Source organism: Salarias fasciatus, chromosome 1, assembly GCF_902148845.1.
Source record: "Salarias fasciatus chromosome 1, fSalaFa1.1, whole genome shotgun sequence".
Classification (NCBI taxonomy): Eukaryota; Metazoa; Chordata; class Actinopteri; order Blenniiformes; family Blenniidae; genus Salarias; species Salarias fasciatus.
In genome coordinates, this window is record NC_043745.1 from 32,509,421 (window position 1) to 32,533,487 (window position 24,067).

At 44.0% G+C, this 24,067-nt stretch overlaps 1 protein-coding gene across 1 annotated transcript; it reads left to right on the plus strand.

Moving 5' to 3' along the window:
* Positions 1 to 839: 839 nt before the first annotated feature.
* On the plus strand, positions 840 to 23,625 carry LOC115392506 (USP6 N-terminal-like protein). The gene is made up of 14 exons (XM_030097175.1): positions 840 to 1,076; positions 7,475 to 7,548; positions 14,310 to 14,395; positions 14,882 to 14,921; positions 15,005 to 15,085; positions 16,333 to 16,440; positions 16,724 to 16,833; positions 18,270 to 18,318; positions 18,662 to 18,782; positions 18,906 to 19,000; positions 19,145 to 19,210; positions 20,840 to 20,939; positions 22,562 to 22,714; positions 22,886 to 23,625. The coding sequence occupies exons 2-14, from the start codon at positions 7,483 to 7,485 to the stop codon at positions 23,500 to 23,502; spliced, it is 1,692 nt and encodes a 563-aa protein (XP_029953035.1). The 5' UTR covers positions 840 to 1,076; positions 7,475 to 7,482; the 3' UTR covers positions 23,503 to 23,625.
* Positions 23,626 to 24,067: the final 442 nt, after the last annotated feature.

The window sequence follows — 24,067 nt, forward strand, 5'->3', positions numbered from 1 at the left end:
ATTTTTTGTAATGAATTACTTTACCACCCTGTGCTGCACCGCAAAAAAATTCCTCAAGTCGAGTCAAGTCCCAAATTTTTTACTTCCAAGATCAAGTCAACTCTTTCATTTTTTTTTCCAGGTCAATTCACATGACTCAATCCCGATCTCTGACATTTAAATTCAGTATTACTTTAAATTTATTTGGTCGTTTTTCTTCAAAGCTGTTAATTCTGTATTGGGTTTTTTTTTGTTTTGTTTTTTTTTTTGTTTTTTTTTTTGTTTTGTTTTGTTTTTTTAGTGTGTAGAGCTGTTCCACAAGAATTTACCTGTGGGATTAATGAGATGATTATACTCTTTTCTGTTCTATTCTATTCTATTCCATTCTATTGTATTATATTCTATTCTATTCACCAAGTCTCTGAATCCTTTTCTGACCGAATTAAACAAAAATAGATGCTTTATTACTCTTTGGAGGTAATATCTCGCTCATTTTGAAGTAGTTGGATTTGTATCTCTGAAGACGTGCCTTGAGATGACTGGGTTGATTTTTGTGCTATTTAAATCAGAATTCAATAAGACTGAGGGGAATAAAAGAATCAAGCCAGGGACCGTGCGCTGCTGCCTCCATCGCTGCACTACCTGGAGCTTTCCGGCAGATGTCATGAGAGGAGAGCCCAGAAAGAGGCGGTGTGTCGGTGCTGCTGGGTGATCCCGGACTGGGGCAGCGGCTCTGGAGGTTCTGTGTCTTTAAGGCCGGGTCTGTGCGCTCACGCCCGGCTGACGGCTGCCACGCCGCGGCGCCTGCTCAGTGCGCGTCCGCCCGCCGCCGCTCGGATCCTGGACTCGGAGCTCCGCTGTCCCGCGACACATCCTCCGTGTGTGTGTGTGTGTGAGTGTGTATGAGTGTGTGTGTGCATGCATGTGTGTGAATGAGAGCGAGTGTGCGTGTCTTCTGATGGTAACCTATGGATTGACGGAGCGGAGGCTTTTGTTGTGGTTCGTTCTGCTGGAGCGGCACTTTCACCGGAGAATGCCCGCAGGAACCGGAGCTGTGTTGCTACACGGATAGCGCGGAAATACACCGGAGACACACGGTAATCACACCTTTATTCATCCCTCGATGCGTGCTTGTTTTTTTTCCCTCCGCTTTTGTTTATTATTCTCATTAGAATAAAAAGATCTCGCGCGAGGCTGCAGCATCGCCGCGGCTGTCGGAGCGCCTGAGCCCGCAGGAGGCTGCGGGGGGCTGCGGGGGGCTGCGGGTTTGTTTACCATCTCAAAATGAGGTCCTGATCGGAATGAAACGCGTCTGCACCTTCAGCAGACTGGCTCTCCATCCTCCAGATGTCTCCTGCCTGTGCACGTCCGTCATTTGCAGACAGTGAAGGCAGCAGCGGCTCTCAGGCCTGCTGCTGCATCCAGGCTCTGAAGTTATTCAACAACTGAGACCTAAATCTGAGCACGATGAAGCCAGAAATACCATCAAATACCTATTATGCTGCCAGATGTTCCGGGATGATTTCATATCGCTTCATAATAGGGCTGCACGACCTAGTTAAACATGTGTTATGGAGTATTGCATGAAAACATTCACGTATGTGATGTTGATGTCTTTGTGCTTTAGGTTTTCTACTAAATAACAGTGCTTTCAAATCTTTGATCACACAAGCCAATGCAGCAGGGCTCCGTCTGATTGTAGCCATATGTTGCATATAAATGCACAGTGGATAAAAGCATATAACTTATTGTAATTCGGTCAGTCTTCTTACATTAAATATGATAGATTTATGGTATATTGACTGTCTTACTTGTCCATAGGTGTGCATTATTTTCCACATAACTAGTGAAACACATTGAAATTTCCAGATACTTGACATGCAATAAACTGAACAACAATTAGACGAGTAGCTTCCAACCTTTATTTCATTTCACCAACAGTGATTCTTCAAAAGCAAATACTGGCTGACACAAACACTCTGGAAATCATAGAAAAGCCTGTCTGCCCTCTTTTGTCTCCAGCAGGGTGTCAAACATAAGGCCTGTGGTTCTCAAGAGGCTCCAGTGTGGCCCACCAAACCACCAAGCAAATTGTAAAAACACAAAACAAAACCATACACATATATAGATTTAACATTTCTTAACAGATTTCTTAAGTTGCGGACATGAGAATGGTGGAAGGAAAACTACAACTCTAGCCTCAAAGCTTTCAGTTTGTAAAAAGCAAACATAATAGCAATAGCAATAGGAGAAGGTTTTGTTGGGGCAGGCATTTCAGTGTATGTATTTCCATTGTATTTGTCAAAAAGTGAAGATTTATCTTATTGAACTATTGGACTATTTAGTGCTATCCAAAGTGGCATATTTACTGTACACTCGGTAATACTGCTTGAGTAAATGGCCCTCACTCAATTCCACTGTATATTCAGGCTTTTAATGAAATAATTTCACGCAAACCTTTATTGTTTGTCTGAATGAGTCAGAACATTTGATTGTGAGATGTGGCCATTGCTCGATCTGCTAAACCTGTATTATTTCAGTCATAGATGTTTCACTGTCTCTTTAAGAAAAACACAGAGAGCAAATGTAAACAATGTGCAAGTGCTTTCCAGTACTCTGACGATTTCCAAGATGTTTGACACAGTGAAACCTGGATGTGTGTTATATGTTCCTGAGGGTTGATGAAGCGACCGAGTCAAACATTGATCCTGAGAACGACTGAAAGACACTTGTGTGTCGTCCTTAACCAGATCAACACTGAGATGGAACGGTATATGTATAAGAATTTAAGTTGCCAAAGAACTGAAAAAAATGTGATTTATAGTCTGGAAAATAAGATATCAAAATTGGAAAAGTAAGATGTTTATGGCCAATTTATTTGGCATGCTTTTTATCAACTGGCATTCTGGAGAAGCAACCTTCACAGATGATATCTTTGAAATTCAGAGACCTAATTCAGGGAGTCTCAGACCTTTGCAGAACTGGTGGCCAGAGCTGCTTTGAGTTTCAGCCAAATCCAAACTCTGTTTTCTCTCATTTGATTAATGACATGTAATCTTGACTCACATTGTATTTGTGGATAGAAGCAGCCAGCAGTGAGTGTCCCCAGTGTGTAAAAAGCTGCCTGTCAGTCAGGTGAAGTTGTGGATTTCTGTCCTGTCGCAGCGCGCTCTCCCAGTTTGGGCCTCCACCCTCGACGGTGGGACTCCTGCCAGAGCTCGCCTGTGATTTAGTGCGCTGACCACATGCAGCCGCTGCCATATGCTTCTCAAGGCAGCTCATATTTAAAGCTTCTGTGAGCCATCAACCTTTCTGCACAGACCTCATCGGGCCCAGAGCTGCTGCAGTCTGCTTTGCAAAGTGCTTCCAACACATTTTTTATAGCACTAAATCTGCATTTACAGGACTGCAGTCAAATTTTTGTTGGATCAGAACTGCCAAGTGTGCCGGTAGTTTTAGTAGCTGTGACTTTATAAATCAACCACACTGTCTTCTCTGACCCAGTTTGAAGGTGGTGCTTATTCAGTGACTTTTATCATCAGTGTACGAAAGTCAAACAGTGAAAAATGAAATGCAGAAAAATCTCTGAAATGCAGAAGCTATAAGACCATGACCGGACTTGAAAACACCAAAAGGAATAACTGTAGCTCAGATGTTGAAATGGGTCCACTTCCAGTCCCAAGTCGAGTGGCTTGATCGCCGTCTCTGCCTGTGTTGAAGTGTCCTTGGACAACATATTGAGCCTGGAGTTGCCGTTAATGATGGCTGCACACCTCGTGTGGCAGCTGTCACTATCGGTGTGTGTATCTATGTGTGAGTTGGTGAATCTTTACGACTGGCAGGTACATCCTGGACAGAAGGCCAGCAGCACACAGAGACACACAATCACTTTAAAGCCGCCAGGAAAAGGAAGCAGCAGAATAGAAATTGACTTTGATTAGGCCAACAATTGAATATAGGCATGATTAGTAGAAATATGCTTCCACAAACAACTGAGAGAGCTGCTGTTGTGGGAAGAAAGTCATGTCTGTGAGTCTTTTGATGCGAGTTTGTTGCATTTGTTTCACTGGAAACGGAACATATTTGTGTGTCTGGTTATTAGCTGAGACATCTGAACACACCTTTTTTTTTTTTTAATTTTCTGACTTTCGAAGATGAAACCCTGATTAGAATAATTATAAGCCGAAGCCCCAGAATAGCAGTTATGTAATGTGTAAATAAGGTCGATCATCAGCGTGAAGTGCTTTGAATGTGACTGCAGACTCTTTCTCTCTCTGCTTTAACTGTGTCACTGACTGCTGGCCAGACAGGAGCTCCATTTTCATCCTTGCTGAATTATTCAACCTGGTTAACCCACATTCAGACACAAAGTCTGGGGACGAGGGGAATAAAACGAGCCACGTCTGTTGAATTCTGACCTTAAGTGCCTCTCAAAATAAACGTTTGAACTGTCATTTTAATTGGAATCCTTTTGATCTGGTATTTCGTTCCAACCAAAGTTTAGACAGAATCCGTATACAATCCACTGACGGCTGGTGTACAATAGACCTACATGTCTTTCTGTTGCTTTAACAATTGAAACAGTGAAGCCTGGGATCAAACCACCAGCCTCTGTGAAGATTTTAACCATGAAGAAGAAAATAAGTTTTAGTTGTGCGCCCAGCGATGGTCTGTATCATCATGCTTCAGTTTGAAAGATTTTCCACCTTCATATTTCAACACATTGGCTGTAGATGAAGACAGTGTGGATGTTTGGATAGTGACTGGTGTAGTGGTTACTTTTCCTGGGCTGGGCAGGGGTTTTTCTCTGGACTCTGGTACATTTTCCCAGATAGTTCACCCGTAGGTGTGAATGTGACTCTCTGTGTTATCTTTTGACTCACGCTCTCAACCTGACCAGGCCGTGGCTGTAGTCTGCTGGGATTGGCTCCCGCTCGCTGTCACCACAACTCAGATTAAACAGTACGAAGATGAATGGACATTTACTTTAAGAAGACTCAGTTAGACTTTATTGTCTTTGTAAGTCATGCAATGAGCGTTTTCACAGTTTGCTTTACTGGACTGATTTATTGTTTTTTTTTAAATTATGCTTCATATCCTTTTCTTTCGACACTTCTGTTCCACAACAGTAGTTCTCAGGGCTCTGCCTGCCATTGTCCTCTATTTTTGCTGATTGACTAGATTCCCTTGTCAATAGAGCAGCAAGAGTTTAAGCTAAACACAAAGAAAAATCCTCTAAAATGTTTAATTTCACATTGAATTTCACAGGAAAATATACTAATTTCGAATCAATTGTGCAATCAGACCTTTTAAAGTACAGTCTGTTTCATGCAGTCTGTAGGTGGTTCAGTTTTACCTGGAATCAAAATGTATCTGTTGAGCCATCTCTTGATGGTCAGTTTGTTGGATGATTCATAAATCAATTTGTAATTTCTTTACTTTGATAAGTAGAGGTGATTAAAAAATTCTTCACAGCTGTAAATCAAAATCACTGCTTTGAACCAAATACCTGTTATTGGTTTAGCAACCATTAAAACCAACATAGGAAGCGTCTATGTCTTTATTACAGAGGAACCTCAGAGCTCTTTGTTTCCCTTGTTCCTGCATTGGGAATAACAGACTTTCCGTACATAATCCTACTTTGGAGATATTCCTAATCCAAATGGTTTGCCCGCCCTGTACCACGGCCAGATTACCGCTCGGGGGTCCTGTCATTGGTGTAGATCCGTACAGAGGAGGCAGATTAGGTGGCATTAATACCCCGTCTGCTTTGTTTGTGAATGATTCGGCCGCCGGCTCCAGCTGGGATTCTGCTCATTGTTTGGAAAGACACAAGTGTAGCTCAGAGAGATGCTACAATATCACATCCCACCATTTCTTAAAATTCTAGGCAGTCATTGTTTTTGGCTGAGCTTTTCTTTTTAATCTAGTTTGAAGCGAGTGAACTGATTTTGTTTGTGATCTATATGCAGGGATCACAGTTAGAGCAGAGAAGTTCTGACAACCCCATCCCCCGTTTTAGGGAAAAATGAGTTTCCCCACCAAATAATTATCCTGAATTATCCTGAAATATATGATTTTAAAAAATAAATATGCATAAAATTTAGTGGTGGGACACAATTGGTGGAAAAATCATCTGCGTGACAAAAGTGAACAAACAGTTGCTGTTGGACGTAACCTCACCAGAAGAAAACAACAAGGCTACGTGAACGCTACGACTCCCAGCAGCTTTCCCAGCTCTCACTCTCTCACTCCGCTCGCCTCTCGCTACACTCCAGCTCCCTCAGGCCTCATTTATACTACAACAGTTCAAGCAAAAATTCATTTTTTCTGGATTTTCACTGCAATATTTAGGATGTAATTTCCAAGGAAACGGCAGAAATGCTGAAAATAATGTAGTTTTTATGTATTTCCAGTACTGTGTGTTGTTGTTTTGTAATGTAATAACACACATGTACACAGAGAACAATACACTACGAAATAACTCTACCGTCTGAACAATACGAAGTTGAATCACTTCTACGGATGAATCACTTCTCAACTAGAAAGCTGCCAAGTCCCAGGAGAATATAAGAATACGGACGAGGAGTGATGACACTGGAGGACGCCATTGTTGTTACTGTCCTTTTCCACTTTTCAGTGGCTCTGGGCACCGTTGTCATGGAAACATACACCAAAATGCAACAAAATGTTTCCATTGTCACTTAAAAATGTTGTGGTGTAAATGCTGAACCCCCCCCCCCCCCCCCCCCCCTCCCCTACCAAATCAATGTCTGGATCCAGCAGAGGCAATGCAAAACACCTCAGCATTTCATCTAAATCAATAACAAGACATAACAATGAATTGATTTGAAGATTTTACGGTATGATCACTATGTTGGGAACTGAAAGGAATTGTCTCAGGTTCTTGATGAGTTACTACTTTCCACTGAAATGACTGACACTACAAAAACAAAACAAGAAACACACACTCATTGACATTGTTTTTGTTTATGAACCAGAATGTCCCTCCTTTGGGCATTAGAAAGGACACTTTTCTTACCACGAGGTCCAAAAAAATCAACTGTAGAAGATAAATCCAAGGAACAAAGCTACACTCATTTTCTCATTTTCTTCTATTTTTTTAATTTCTCTTTTCATCCCCAGCAGGGGTTTTCGTTGCAATCATAGGTTGATCTTTCTCAGGATAGCATCTCAGCAGTAGAAATGTTTGTCTGCACCTGAAACCACATTTCTGAGTCAAGTCTTAACGCTAACATTTTTCCATCCCACCGTGGGTTTGTGTGTGTTGGCTCTTTGTGATGAAGTCTTTACAAATGGAGTGTATGCTTCTCTCAGCATCACCAGCTCAGCCTGATGGGTTGGAGGCCAGCAGTCGCCCACTTCTATCAGCTGTGCTTCTCTTTTTTTTTCCTGAGTCATCTTCACTTGTTGTTGTCGTTGTTGTTGTTGCTTCCCAGCACATTACAAACCTGGCTTTGCTTTTTTTCTGCAGATATTGACATGAAGAAAGACATCGAGACTCTTATAGCAGAGGAACGGGCTGATATACTCTTGAAATATGCTACGGTGAGTTTGTGCTCTTCACTTTTACACAGAATTGCTTTAAATTTAGAGAAGTTTAAAAGGTAAACATGCATATTCTCATAATGTTGAGTGAAAATGCTGACGTTTCATTTCTATATGTTTTAATGGTGACGTGACAAGTTTTCCTCATACCGTTTCTTAGAGCTTCACGGTGCTTCTGAGTGCGTTTATAGTGCATCCATATGATCGTTTTCCTCGTGTGGTGTTTGTGTGTAGGAGGACGAGCCCACATGTGGTCGATATCGTGGTAAAAAAAACTGACGTCCACGCCGAAAAGGAAGAAAGCGAGAATTCAAACGTGCGTCCGTGTTCGCCCAGCGTGCGCTGTGTTTCTGCATGAGTGGAGCGCAGCGAGTGTGTAGCTGTGTGGGTGGATGTGTGTGCGCTGCCAAAGTGCATTAATAACATGTTTTGTAATAACACGCTTGTGCCTGCCGTTTGAAGCAGTCGGAGAACGATGACCGCAGATATTAGGTGTGTCTTAAACTACCGTGGTCTGCTGGCGTGGAAAGCATTCCTCTAAACTAACATAATGACTGAAATTAGGTGGGAAGCATGGAGGTTTGTGCCAGTGAGGTTTGAGCAGTTTCCTGGACAAACCCCTAGTTGTTTAATACAGGGGAAAAGTTGAAGACGGAGTCGCCAGGTGAGCAGCATGTGGTATTCCTCCCTCTGGTCCTGTCATAGTGACCTGGACAGGCTGTTCCCACTGGAGGCTGGGCACATGGCAGCGCATGGCAGCTGTCAGCATCGGTGTGTGAACGCCACTAATGGGGTAAAATGCTTTAAGAGGGCTGAAACTGATTAAATTCACTACGTAACTGAAGTGCATTTACCGTTTAGAGCAGGACCACCTTCAGTAGAGGCGAGGTGAGACATCGGTGCCATCAGGACCGCTCCTTTACATGCGCAGGACATTTGCTGTGTTGTCTGGCATAATCTGCAGTTAGTGACATTATAAATGGCTGCTTACTGCAGTCTGTTTATGCTCCCGTAGTTCTTGGAGTTTATTTCCAACCACAGACGTCAGCGGCCCTTAAATTTCCTGTTGAGGCCATAACTGATGGAAATTACATCGCCCTCGCAGGAGCGTGTGGTGGGCCGCTTGCAGTTAATAGTGATGGAGAGGCTCGAGGCCTTCATCATTTTCTCTCATTTAGGGCCTCCATTTGCGTAGAGCGGTGGGGATGCTCAGCTTATCCTATCTGTTTCGTACTAATCTGAAGATTGTGATCGGTCTTATATAAAACCAATGCATGAAGGGGAACATGATAAAGGCCTGGCTCAGATTCAAGCCCACAACCTTCTCACTGTGAACCAAGTGCAGTAACTCCGTTCTCGTGTAAAGACGTGCATGTTAAGTTCAGGTGAGGTCAACTGGTGCCTCCATCCATCTGTTGTCCTGAGTCCAGAGTCAGCCGGGATTGGTTTAGGCCTCTTAACAGATAGAGAAGATGGCTATATCAGATTTTGTCACTAGTTACCATTGGTGTACATGATTTGGTTCTTCTTGAAGCTGTCTCGCGCTGTCATGTATTCTTGTCTAAAAGCAGGGAGCAGATCCAGCGGCCGGTGTCAGGCTGCTGAATGTGCTGATGCGGAGTTGAACCGAGGCCGAGCGCGCTCGGTGGCAGCCCCAGGTTAAATTTAGCTCTGCAGCTCGGGGCAAAGGGGCGGCTGCTGGAGGTGGGGGGGGGGGGGGGGGGGGGGGGGGTCAGCTCTGTCTCGCCATGGCAACAACTCTGACACACTGCGCAGCGACTGACTTGACATGGACCTCCGGGAGAGTCTGGTGAGAGGCTGGACTGCTGCAGCCTGATTTCTGTGTGCAGATACTGGTTTCCGGCCACATGTGCAGAGAGTTGAAGCAGCAGAAACGTCCATGCCGCACAGTAGCTGTTTGTTCCCGGCAGGATTTGGGCTGAAATTCTGTCACAAGCAGGCTTATGGCTGTAATGCAGCAAAAACTTAACTAGGAGTATGCCTTTCTCTTTTCGTCCAAAGCAGCTTTTAAAAACAATGTTTTGAAATTTCTGGATTTAGTCACCTTTATTTCCAGAATTTTAGTGTATTTTCTAGTGACTATTGCGGACAAAAAGTAAGATATAATTCAGTGTTGTAGCTTTTTTTTCTAGCAGCAAATGGCATAAAATAAAACTACATGTGAAACAGAGACGACGACAACAAACAGCTGAAGCAAGTATGAAGAGATTTAATTGTTGACAAAAAAAAAACACAAAACATTCAATCAGTGGTATGAAATGAGAACTAAGAGGAAAAAACCAAAACTACTTGTGAAATTTTAAATGATCACAAAGGGACAAAACACTGGATGATCCCTAGAATAGAACAAAAACCAAGCCGAGGCTCTACAGAGACATGCAACCATGAAAGCAACATAAAACAGCCACACGAAGGGATAGACTGTCAGTAAACACACATATACGGCCACAAAATCTTTAAAAAAATGAGTTTTTTCTTAAGTGATGTACAGCTTGAATGATGTGACATCAAGCAAACACAAAAACATAAAAAGACCACAAAAGCAAAAACTAAGAAACAAGATGATAAAAACAGCATGCATGCAAAATAAAGTATAAGTAAGATTGCAAAGTGATGTACAACAGACACAAATACACCACAGATGTCTTCTAAGTCAAGGCCACAAATACTTGATCATTCAAAAGAGACACACATTGCAAAAAATCTGAAAAATGAATGTAAAGTGAGATCTGACAACCAGGCAACAGCGAAGGAACAACCACAACGATAAAAAAATGAGCAAGAGACAAGACACACAAAACACAGGAAAAAAAGCCACACAGATTTATATGTTGACTACAAAGAGAAATCAGCAGAAAAAAGAAACATCTGCAAGATGAGGAAAACAAAACAGAAAAGCAAGACAAAAATGAAGACTCTGAATGATGAGAAAATAAGACATAAAATGATTGTAAACAGAGAGAAAGTATGAAAAACCATAACAAGTGAGAGAAAAACTGACAGAAGAACACGCAGACACAAATTGAGAAAGAAAATGAAAACCAGACATGAAGAAAATCCATCTACGGCCTGTTGAGGAGCTGAAGTCAGGGCAGTTCTTTCACAGCCTGATGACACATTCAGGCTTTATCGGTTCATCTCTGCAGTTTGGCCTCAAACGGGAGCCTCATATGAGTGCAGTCACTCTGACATGAATCAGAAACCCCTCCCGCTGAAGAGTAAGCAGTGCGTTGACGTTTGGCGTTGTAGAGAGATCAATAAGTTGTTGTCACGAGGTGCGTCTCACATGCTTACAGCGCGGCCTCTCATCACATGACCGCTGGAAGAGGCTCCTCCACTGTGAGGAATCGACCCTTGTGTGTGAATAAAGGGCGTCAAGTGTTGGAAAGGACATGTCAGTAATTATCACATTATTAATGTAATCTCATTACCCGAGACAGGAACTACAATTGAATTAGTTTCTGTGGCCTTGGTACTTAATTGTTACTTGTAACTTACTCTTTATTGTTTAATTTTTCATCAAGTTCCATGCTGAATATATTTAGACATAAACCGATAAAAACTGTTTTACATTAGTCATTCACTTGACACTTTTCTGATAATAAATTCATTTTAAGCAACACAAAGACATGAAGAAAGTTCGACAATTTCAGTAAAGAATTACTCATCAGCTCCAGGTTACACCAGTGCTGCTGAATAAATGTTCTCCTCAGCTTTCAAAATACCGTAATAAATTCAAAACCTCGGAGGGATCCTGCTGCTGCTGCGTCTTTGATTGTTCCTTCTTTAAGAATTTCTGGAGAAAGGTTTCAGACATATTCGGCTGTCTTGCGTCCTTTGATTACATCTGACACTGAACCCGAACCCTCGCTTGTGGCGCCCGCTTGGTGTCCTTCTGTTTGGTGCCAGACGATGTTTCCTACTTCAGTGGATCTCTGACAAACCTCCCAAACTTTCACAGTGATTACAACAGGATACGATGGAACTTTTTCATCTGGAAGCTGTGACCCACTTAAGGACTTTATTATTCTATAACATTTGGAACCCATTTTGAATGATATCGGCATGGAGCGTGCACAGACTCTACAGAAGAGTTTCTCCAGACTTATCTGGTCAGACGCTCTTTGAAGAAACCACTCTTGAGTTTTGGTATCAACCATCCTGGATATCTGCTCATGTCAGTTTGGGATTTCAGTGCTTGCATGTTCTGTGTTATAAAAGGCGCTTTGATGTTTTGATGTAAATCTTTTCCAGTGTATATTGAAAAAACATTAAAGATATTAAAAAAGATATGAGCAGCAACTTAAGGCCCTATTTTCATGACATTTACAAGTGACACTGTAAAACTTTTGTTGCTTTTTGGGTGTCCGTGTACATGAAAATGATGCTCAAGCCAAGGAAAACTCAACTTTTTTAAAATGCTTTAACTCTGTCTTTGTGTAGATGAGGGAAAACAGAACCTTTCTGAAGCACTGCTAGTGTGCATGCACATCACAGCAGTAGTAAATACAACTTTTACTGAGACTTGGTAGTTTTATCATCAAAAGTCGCTAAATGCAAGGTTACAAGTCTCGGTATAGGACCTATACCAAGACACAGGTAATGAGTGAATCGGTCATCAGTCTGAATCACTTCCTGCTGCAGTTAAAGTGAGGTAACCAGCCACTAGTAATGGGACTACATTACTTTTCTGAGAAGTAATCACTAACTGAACTCAAATAGAAATCATGAGTATTGAGCACAGCGCCGCACACACACCTGTCACACACGCAGGAGGACGTACAGTGGGGATGCTCTGAGTGGATTAAAGACGATCGCGTGTCGCGGTGAGCAGATTCACCTCTGAGTAATTCATTTCCTGGATTGTACGTTTGAAATGCGCCGTAGTGAATCAGCAGCGTGGCGGATTCAAGCGAAGGCTCTGCTCTGGCTCCGATGTCGCTCCAACACCCTCGCTCGATGAGTATTTTTAGTCCTCGCACTTCCGTGACGCTGACATCGCTCGCGGTGCCTCCGGGGCCTCCGAGCGCCGCCGCACGCTTCCCGACCCCATCCTCGCCGCCGATTGGTCGCCCTCCAGACAGGCAGCCAGCCGCTCAGCGGTGTTGTTGTACAGAGAGAAGTGAGAAGAAGCCTCTCCGGCAGGCTGCACCGGGATGACTTCCCTCTCTGTTATGTCAACACTGCCAGCAGATTGCTGCCTAAATGGATTTTCCATGATAAAGAGCGTCACTCCCAAACTTTTCGCTGCTGAAGCAGATTCTCCACTCTGGAAATAAATCACTGCTGCTGCAGTCCTCTGTGATTATCTTCATTCATTTGGATATTTATGTTAGGGTGGGGGGATATGTTGGTGCAAATGATGGTGCTGCGGTTTGCATGGATTCTTTCCAACACTTGACAGCTTATCAAGCTGCTTGTAGATCTGCAGATGTTCAGACTTCAGCTGCTTCTGTTGTTCTGTCACGTCTGTTTTTGGTAAGAAATTTCAAACATGTTTAGAAGTAAGAAACCAGGCATGCATGCAGATAGAAAGTGACGAAGCAACACTCCTAAAAAGAAGGCAAGGCAACGCGATGTCATCAGTTTTTCACTTATCAGCACATCACGTCAGCAAATAATAATGTTATCTTAACTTTTTACTTTTTAAACACATTTTTCTCCCTTTCTAGAGATTTATTGCTCTTCTTTTTTGCAGTTATCTTACATTATTCAACAAATATATCTCAATTTTGACCAGTGAAGTGTAAAAATGTTTTGTTAACCTTTTAAATGACTGAACGATGCTGCATGTTAGGTGCACCAGACTTAGTGTCCGATTTCACTGAATACCGACACACAAATGCAGATGTCAAATGTAAGATCTAATTGTGTTAGTGAATAAGAACAGTGAGTGTGAAAACACTCAAGAATCATTATTAAATTAAAAAAAACAGGTTTATAATTATAGATGTACAGATTTAAACTGTGTTGATTTAATAAAACTGAACATTTGGACTGTTTTTGTAGAGAGAGCCTCTCCCCACAAAGTACCTGCTTCATGGTTTCACAAGGTTTGTGGGTGTTTACCAGGCCTAGAAATAGTTATAATCCACTGAACGTTTTGCCAAACCTTGAAAATACTCCAAATGTAAGCTCATTTTAAACTTGTTCATGGAAATCCCTGCAGGGCTATGCACAATGTGCTCCTGTAACGTTTAACTAGTGGTGGTGTGCATCACGGCAGCTTCAGCAAAGTCACGGAAATGAGGAAACATGATGTGAAAAGGTGTCCGAAAGTCTTCGAAATGTGTGTGAAACCTGTGAGAGAGCTCTGGTAGCTTCCCGGTTTGATCATGCGTAGGCTACAAAGAGGAAATGAGAGGAGGAAAAGGCTCCATGTTCTGGCTCTGATGGCTTGCTGGTTGCCAAACCCACTGACTCCTGCACGTTTCCCACTGAGCTGGAAATGAAACAAAATGAAACCCTTACTGATTTGTTTTAACGCAGCTTCTCATCTGGGAAGCAAGAAAAGTTGTGATATTTTTAATTCAAGCAAGTTTATTGCCTCCAATGAATGAATGTATGCAGCAGTGTCAATGAGATTTTAGTCAGAAATAAGCGTCGGTGTCATCTCTTTTTCTTTATCTGATCATTCTCATGAATGTAAATCACTGTAACATGTTTGCATCTTGGATGTTGCAGCTTTACCTGCAGGTTGCAGGCTTTGTGTTTGAATCTGTGACCGTGTGCGTGTGCAGGGCAGGCAGGGCGGGGTGGAGATCGACCCCTGGGAGGATGCCGACTACAGCCTCTACAAGGTCATCGACCGCTTCGGCTTCATGCAGTAAGTTCATGTGTAAATCAGGGTGAATCAGTCGTCTGTGTGACTGGACGGATGTTTGTTTTGTGGACTGTTTCTGGATACAGAGCACATTTGACACAGTTTGCTAATAAAATGTACTTAAAATTTTTCCTAAGTTTTGACTGATTTTGACTGACATTTATTTGAAATGTATTCGTTTACTTTTACTGCCAACAACGCTGCTCAGTTTCTATGTAGACAGTTATTAATTAAAGTGCTAAATGAGTAAAATTTCTAAAACAACTGCAACTTTTTAAATGGCAAAATCACCTAAAAAGTCTCAAAATGGCTCAGAAAAGATGAAAGAGCCAGAGTGGTTATAAATAGCTGCAAGAAAATTAAATTTGTGGCAGTAGCTCCTAAATTAACTCCACTTCTCGTCTCTGTCTCTACAGTTTGTGGAGCAGAAGCCACTTTCAGTTTGTGCCTGACGATTTTTCTCTTCTTCTTTCTTTTCCTCCTGTACAGCGAGAACGAGCTGCCAGCCCCGTCTGCGCATGAAGAGAAGGTAAAAAGAAAGAACAGAGCGGTGCTGCTTGTGTTTGTGTTCACCGGCTCAGCTCACTTTTTTTTTTTTTCTCTATTCCACAGAGGAAGCAGCTGGAGATCGAGAGAGCGGAGAAATGGCTGAAGATGGTGAAGAAGTGGGATAAATACAAGAACAGCGACAGGGTGAGTAACGGCTCACACGTGGGGCCGACGCCAGAGATTGAAAACAGATTTCTCCTGAAATTACTTCACTGCTGGAGAGTGCAGATGATTGCTGACAAGTATGTGAAGGGGGCGGGCCGCCGCCTCTGCGGTCAGGGAGCGAATCACATGTCGAGCGAATCACAGTTCCTTCGCCGGGGCTCGTTTCCAGCAGCTCTAAATCAAAGCCGTGAATCAGCTCGAGAGGGCAGAAACATCCGGTTACATGAAGCAGCTCTACAGCCACAGCGAAACGCTCAGAAGAGGACCTCACACCTTTCCAGGTCCGATCCAGGCTGGAGTGAATACCTGCAGTCAGACGGCCTTCTTTGAGTTCCTGAGAGAATTTAGATTGGAATTTTTATGTTCATCCAATCAGTCAGTGTCCAACACCGGAGTGTTTCTGTGATATTTCAGTCCAAACACAGAGAATATCACCAACACACACAAGCAAAAGTCAAGCAAAAGTGACAAACTGACAACCGTCCAGTGGCCTGCCTGTTGGGCTGTGACCCACCGGTTGAGATACATTGATTTAAATTGATCCAACACGCTACGTTGCGTTGCATTGAATTGCATTATATCGTATTTTTAAAAACAAAACTTAATAATGTTTATATGAAAAAAAATCCTTGAGATCCCTGAGAAACTGACTTGAATCATTTTGTGTTTTACAACTCAAAGCTGAAAAATGTCTCTACATTTCCTAAAATCCATCACAGGATGTCTTACAATATCCTGATTTATCCTCTGTATCACCACATGGCGAAAAATTTTAAAAAATTAAGTTATTGTTTTTTGAAAAATGACTCAATAATTGTTATTGACAAGCTGAAAGGTACCACGTAGGGTAAAGCTACCAGGATCTGGTTGTGCAGTAACGTCACCCAGGAGTGACAGAAAGTCTGATGGAAAATGTAATCTTACTCTTTAAGGTCTTCAAGTCTAAATTCATGATGTTTTCTCACCTCCGAGGGAACATTTTTCACTCCTTATGAGTTTTATTACTGTGAGCAGCAGTGACTCGATCCATGTGTGTGTGTCTGTGTGTGTGTGTGTTTCTTTTTTTTTTTTTTTTATAATTTCCTTTGTTCCTGCCAGTGCGGTCGTAGGCGAACGGTAGGTGGTTCAACTTTCCGGTGACTCACGCTTCGCTTTACAGCGCCGGCCCTCTCAAACCCACCGCTGTTTTACACACTCGCTGTTTATGTTCGCCTCCCTGCCCTCAGATGGTGAAGCGGGTGTACAAGGGCATTCCCCTGCAGCTCCGGGGCCGCGCCTGGGCCCTCATGCTGGACGTGGAGAAGGCCAAGAAGGAGAACGAGGGCAAATACGAGGTAACGGCGCCACTCGGAGACGAGTGCAGGAAGCATGGGACGCATGGAAATGGAGGGAAGGCATCAGAATGGAAAGGGTTCATAATAACAAGTCCAGCATATTTACTGGAATGTAACACAGAAGATAATTACTGATGTTAGTTGTGTTGTTTTTTTCTCTCTTCTTTGCCACTAAAAGATCCTAGCTGGATCCCAGCTGAGAGCACGGACCAGAGCACTGGATACTCTATGAACTACTTTCAAATATCTTGATCTGATCTGTTCTGTTTTATTCTGTTTGTAGAAAATGAAGCAGCAGGCCAGACTGTACTCCTCAGAGATCAAGCAGATCGACCTGGACATCAACAGGACCTTTCGAAACCACATCATGTTCATGGATCGCTTTGGAGTCAAGTAAGTTTCACCGGCGCCTCACATGCTTTAGGCTGTGCATGGCTACGGAGAACAAGCAACGTCCACATTAAAGGAGCTCCAGGGCCCTGACTCAAACCGGGGGTCGTCTCACTGTGAGGCGAGAGCTCTAACCACTGTGCCGCCATGCAGGTCTTACATAAATTAGGTCTTGTTCAGCGGTATTTTCTCGGATGCCAAAGCTCAACTTGAACACATAAATTCAGACTGCAGCCCTGATTTACAGTTTCAACATCATGTTGTGTAATAAAGTCATGAGCAGAGGAAGAAACGGCAATGTTCAAGCAGCAAATGGCCTCTGAGTGCTGCTCTGCTGCGTCTGGCCCGAGGTGGGAGCGCTGCTTTCACAACGGGGGCCAGATTAGGTCGAACTGAGAAAAATCCTTGAGAGGAGCAGCCAGAGTCCAAAGTGTGAAGGGAAAACCCCCAAGTGAAGGGGGGGGGGGACCTCGGGGTGAACTTGGAGTGTGAGGAGGAAGAGGAGGAAGAGGAGGAGGAGGTGTAGGCTGAGATGTGCACGGCGTCGGGTTGGTGTGGAACCCGATCCTGTAACAAAGTGATGTCACTGGCAGTTTGACAGACCGCAGGCCGGCTTCGGGAGCGGCGGTGGAAAGTCTGGGGCAGCTCAGCGTTTCAATATTTAACTGGAGTCCATCGGTCCAGAAAACCTGATCCTTTTTCTAGATCCAGAGGGCGGCGATTGGAGCTGGAGCTGCTCCTCTCTACGCTTCGGATTCATGTCCAACCTCCATGTAACGTTTATGTTTTTACCCAATAAAGTGGAGAATAATGGAGACTATTTCAATAAAGATTAAGATAATTAGGAGGGTCATAATGAAGTGGGCAGTAATAAAGTTTATATAATAATCACAAAAGCATTCATTCATCTGTCTTTGTTTGAACTTCTCTCGTTCTGCTTTCATTTTTTTCATGACTGCTTTCTCTTCTTTTTTCATTTCTTCTCTCTTGTTTATTTCCTCTGCTATTCCTTTTCCTCTGTCTCTGTTTTCTTTTACCACTCATCTTTATTCTCTCCTTTTTCCTGTCTCATATCTTGAGTTGTTTCTCATTCTCTCCTTGTCTGCTCTTCTTCTCTCTTCCTGTTTCTGTCTCCTCCGACTCCGACTCTCTCATCCCCCCTCCTCTCTGTTCATCTTTCTTCTTTTGTCATTTGGTGTCCTCACTTGACACTGTCCCTGTTTGTATGCTCTTTTTTCCTCTCCTCTTCTCTCCTCTTCTCTTCTCTTCTCTTCTCTTCTCTTCTTTTCTTTATTCCTCATCTTTCGCTTGTGCCATTTCCTCTCATGAACTTCTTCCTTTTTCTTTCCTTTAATGTTTTCCTCATTTACTTATCCGTCCTTGTCTTTTCTTTTGCTTCTATTTCCTTCCCTCCTCCTGTTCTTGTCGTCTCTCCGCAGGCAGCAGTCCCTCTTCCACGTCCTCTCTGCATATTCAGTCTATAACACAGTAAGTAGCTGTTTTCTCTCCATCATTTGTCTTATTGAAATCCAAACTTCAGTCACGTTAAGTGTCATAAATCTGTAATCATTTCTCTTCTCTGTCTCAGCAGACTTGGTGTTGTCACTTGTGGTTCAGTTGATGTATTTATTCAGTTTCTTCAGTGTTGTCAGTTTAAAACCAGCTGGTTCAATAGATTTGTTCTCATTATGCACACTCGGCGGCATTTCACTGGAGGAAACATCATCACACGCATATTAATAACTTTCTCTGAGCTTCTCCTCTTGCCTGGAAGCAGAAATGGGTCCAAAGTGACGGCGGCTTTTCTGTCTTTGTCCCCTGCTGCCTGCAGGAGGTGAGCTACTGCCAGGGCATGAGTCAGATCGCCGCCCTGCTGCTCATGTACATGAACGAGGAAGACGCCTTCTGGGCGCTGTCGCAGCTGCTGACCAACCAGAAACACGCCATGCACGGTGAGCACGGTCTCTGGAAACTGTCCTGCCTTGAAGGGCCGTGGAACCGATTCCGGGCTGCGTGATCTGGACTCATATTATGTAAAGTTAATACGTCGCCTCTTCTCCTTTTTCTATTTGAAGGCTTTTTTGTTCCCGGCTTCCCCAAACTGCAGCGATTCCAGGCTCATCATGATCAGATCATTTCCAAACTCATCCCCAAGTTGAAGAAACATCTGGTAAGATTGCATTTTACACGAGTTTCTTACACGAGAAACAGAGGGCAGAGAAATGATGCTGCAGTTATGTGATGATGACACATAATGAGATTTCTCCATCGTCTGGATGTGTACTCACTCTCTCTGTTTTTTCTCTCCTAACAGGACAGAGAGCAGATGTCTGCGGGCATTTACTGCACCAAATGGTTCCTCCAGTGTTTCATTGACAGGGTGAGCAGCTTGTTTCATTGATGATTTTTCTATTATTCTCTTACCATGCCAATAATATGACGTGCACTGTGCATGAAAAATGAAAGAAACGAACTGATGAAGAAGAGTGAATACAGGATGGAGACGGCTGTCAGAGAGGATGTGTGTCGGAAGGAAAGGGAAGGTTTGCTGGATATTAATGAGAGCTGCCGTGATGATGGATTTGTAGTGTGGCTGGACAATCTAACGCACACTTGTTGTTTTTGCAATGTTAACATTTTCATTGCTACATATTGCAAAACAAGTCAGAAGCGCAGCAACGCAAAAATCAAGAAAAAGTGAGCAAATACATTGAACTGCACCTTCTCTGAAACACTGCTGGTGAGACCTGAAGACGTACTTGCAATGGGAAAAAAAAAAAACACTGCACAGTGCGTCCAGTGTAAGAAGGAAAATTCAAAAACACACACCCACAAAAACTATAACAATTGTGGGAATTAGGAGCAAAAGAAATATCACTTTTATTTCAAAATAGGAAATCTCAAGGCATGAAGAGAGTAACTCACTCCTTTAGTCTCTATTGAAAGTTATATTACCGTAAGACTTGTCCGTCTGATGCTGCACTGCTATAGTTTGTAGGCAGTGATGCTGCCTGGAAGACAGGAGGCTGAGCTGGAGGAGGCAGAGATGAGGATGCTGAGATTTTCACTGGGATTGAGCAGGATTAAAACAGATCAGAAGAACAGCTGAGGTTGGAGAGTGTAGAAATAAATATTGAGGCCATGTTGGGATGGTTGGGACTTTGTTTTGAGGAGAGACACAGTTCATCACTTAGATCAAGGATGTTATGAGATGCAGCAGCCAAGCAAGAGGAGAAGATGAAAACCTCAATTCATGGATGCAGTGAAGGAGCTCATGGAGATGACTGGTGGAACAGTGGAGGAAGCAGACGACCCGCTGTGGCGACCCCTGGGGGAAGCAGCAGCAAGACGAACAGCATGCACAGAAATAGACAAATAATAACAAGTTTCAGGTTTAAGCTTTAATACAAAGTGTTCTTACAGTGGTGGAAGCATAACTGTGACTGAGCTCTCATCCAGACCAAGACATTTTCCTTACCTTAAAGGAAAAAAAAAAAAAAAAAAAACATCCAGGAGGATTTTGCATTTTGAAAACCTGATCTTGTCCTCCGAGGACAGAGCGCCACCTCCAGAAACGCATGTTTTATCACTAAAGGCGATCTGTGGGCAGAACAGCCCCGAAGCACTTTTCCAGGAATGGCATGAGAAACGGTCCGATTGCTTTTGTGCAGATGGTTTTACATGATTTCAGCAGAACACATCCTGGTGATATCTGAGCTGCGGGGCATTGCATTAGAGCGCAGCATTAAGAGCTGTCAAGCTAAACTGTTATTAGCCTGCTCCGTGCGGGCCCACAATCCTGTGGCGGCGGCGGCGGCCTGGCAGGGTTCGCCCGCTGTCAGCACTTCTCCGTCCCGCTGAGTCGCCGGGCTCCGAGGGGCCTCGGGGCCTCTGAGGTCTGGGTGGGAACCAAACAAACCTCCCCGACTCTGAGGAGAACTGCAGCATGCACGTAAACAAATCCGCCCGATTTCGCTGACTCGTCGCGCTTCTGTGATTCCCCCCGCAGACGCCGTTCACCCTGACGCTTCGCTTGTGGGACATTTTCATCCTGGAGGGAGAGAGGCTCCTCACCGCCATGTCCTACACCATCTTGAAGATACACAAGAGTAAGGACGGGCGGCTCGCCGCACAGACATAAATCACTGTCTGCTCTGGCTCTGGCTCCCCGCTGCAGGTTTCACCCCACAGACATCCACTCCAGCCTCTTAATGATCAAATGATGCTGAAGATTTCCAGCTGTTGTTTGGCTTTTCCAGAGTCAGCCAAAGTGAAATTATGGGAAAGTCCACAACTTGTGGTCTTGAGGGATTTTTAGTGATTCATCAAATGGATAGCGTGTTACAGGAGCTTGAGAGCACCGTATCTGAGCATCTGCAAGAGTTCTGGACTGGACTTTCTTTCACTTCAACATGGTTTGTCTGGATTGCATTCATACTTCATCAATACCACAACACATGTAAGTGTAGATGTCTGTTTGTGTGACAACACAGATGGACCAAATTAGCACCGATCTTGCAACGGAGCTCGCTGTAAATCAGACAAACCTCACAAGGTGGGACGAGAGGATGTATATATCAAGTCTGCAGCAGATCAAAAACACATTTGTCTTCTAACTCAGAAAAATATAGATGGCCACATCCAAAAGTGATGATTCAGTACTCCTTTTGTTCCAGTCTGTGTCGTTTAAGCTACTGAAAACTCGCCAATGATCCTAGAAACCGTTAGTGTCTGTGCGGCTTTATAAAGTAGTTCAGTCGGGAGTTACAGTACTTGTGTGTGCCTTTTGACAGTCAATGTCAGTTGGACTTTTTTCGTTCACATTAAGTACATAGTTGTGGTCTTGAAGTACCATTAGTTGGCTGGAGGAAGATGCTCTATAGTGTCAATGTCAGTGGTTCTTTAAGGAAAGATTTATGACCATACAGAACCAAAGAGAAGCAGCCGGCAGCTCTTATGAAGGGAAGAGCTTATTTATTAAATTCTTAGGCTCACCAGGTACTTTGTTTACTAATGCGGATGTCATTTAGACAGCAGCTCTGCAGCTCTTCAATGGTTCTCACACAAGTCACAAGTTTCCTGAAACTGTAGCTAACTTTCTCATTTCATTGGAGAAACTCAAGCACCTCTGTATTAATTTCTCAGTAACTAATTTCAGTAATGTGTAACATCGGTGTCTCAGCACTGCTGGCACTGTCATCTCATTGCGGGGCCACACTTTTCTTTTTAAATTTGTACGATAATAGTAACAAAACTTTCCTTCTTTCTTAAATGCATATTTGAACAATTGTAATAAACTAACCGGTTTTCTCTTCAGGCCAAACTCTTGACATCCACTCTCATTCAGCTGCACAAATGGCTCATTTGGAACATGGTGTTCTGCTTCTTCTGCTGTTAAATCGCTTTATTCTGCTGCTTTTTTCATACATAGGCAGCCTTTTTTGTTTTTTCATGTAAAATTGCTCAAGAGTTAATTCTATTAATCGTGGAGGAAAACGTAATCAAAGAAGCCACCAAAGTAAATTATTTTGTTAGTGTCAATGCAATTTCAAACCCCTGCTTTTCATTTCACTGCATCATTCACTTTGTTTTAATGTCAGAGAATCAGATTTTTTTTTTAACAGAACTGTGTTGTGTTTTGCACCACTGGACGAGCCACAACTGTTAGTCATTTTGCTGTTACTGTAATTTCATTTTGTGTGTGTGTCTGTGTGTGTGTGTGTGCACGCAGAGCGCATGCTGAAGATGTCTTTGGAGGAGCTGAGGGAGTTCCTGCAGGAGCGGATCGCTCAGACTTTCTTCTACAGCGACGACGTGATCGTGGAGCAGCTGCAGGCCTCCATGAGTGAGCTGCGGAAGATGAAGCTGGACCTCCCTCCTCCTGGTACAGGCACACACACACACTTTACACACTGAATTTAAAGTATTGGCCACCAGGTGGCGCAGTGGTCACCTCGTGAGGGTGAAGTCCAGGTTGAGTGAAGACTCTGAGACACTATTGCAGCTGTATTTTTTTATTCCATGGAGTGGTTTTTCTGTCCCGTTTTGTTTCCAGGAAAGCCAGAGGAGTTGCCTCGTAAGCCGTTGGGTCAGGAGCTGCCGGTGCTGCTGAGTCCGGTGCCGCCCTCCGGAGGGAAGCAGCCCACGGCCAGCGGGTTCCCCCGAGCGGGCCTGAGCCTCCACATCATCTCCCACCAGCCGGACTCCATATCCCCGGACCAGAGCCCCTCCAAGGATCCCCGGGACCTGGAAGCTACAGGCGAGGAGGAGGCCCCTCTGCCTTCCCCCGATCCCATCATCATCCACAGCCAGGCGCCGCTGACCCCCGACGGCTCCCCGCTGACGGGGCCCCCGCCTTACCGGCCCCCGGAGGTCACGGCCGACGTCCCCGCGGCTCCTCCCTCCCCTCCGGAGGTCAGCGGGCCCCTCTCCACGGCGTCCGCAGACGAGCCCTCGGCAGCCTCCCGCTCCTCCTGCAGGGTCCCTCGGACTCTGTCGGCCCCGCCGGCGCCGGGCCTGGCCCCGTCCGAGAGCCTGTCGGCTCAGGAGCGGGCCGAGGACACTTACCTGGCCCGGCTGCTGGAGCAGGCGTCGGCCCTGTCGCCCGGCGGCAGCGTGGAGCCGGACTCCAGCTCGGCGCTGGAGGAAACGCAGCCTTCAGACGTGTCGTGAGGAAACGACGGACTCACAGAGCTGCGTGTACAAAACAAAGGTTCACTTTTGGGTAATATTCTGTTTGAGAGCTAATAGACATGTATCAGTCAGATTTACAATGTTGAGCAATAATTGCTTGAAAAAACTTGTTTTGAATCGTGATGTTCTTATCCGGCTCTTTCTGACTGTAAGAAGTGGTTTCCTCGTTTTAAGGTATTTGAATCAGTTTTCTTGGGAGGTGACAGTGTTTCTGTCACACCTTTCGCCCTCTGTGGGGGTTTCAGTTTTTAACCCGCAGCAGAACAAAGTGCCACAGACCACTGTACAGGTCGAAAATAAATCAAAGGAAGACGGATTAGTTTAGTCTGGATACAGTGAGGAGAACAGCAGGATCCATATTTATCAAACGTTTCAGAATCTCTTCTCAGCTTTTCACCCAGGGGTGTGAAACATATGGCTCACAGGCCCCAAAACAGCCCGCTTTGGACAACAATCTGGGCTGTAGGATCACATAATGTAGTGTAAAAATTACATTTGTTGTTGTTGTTTTACATCTGATGAAGAAACAGCAGACTTCACTTTA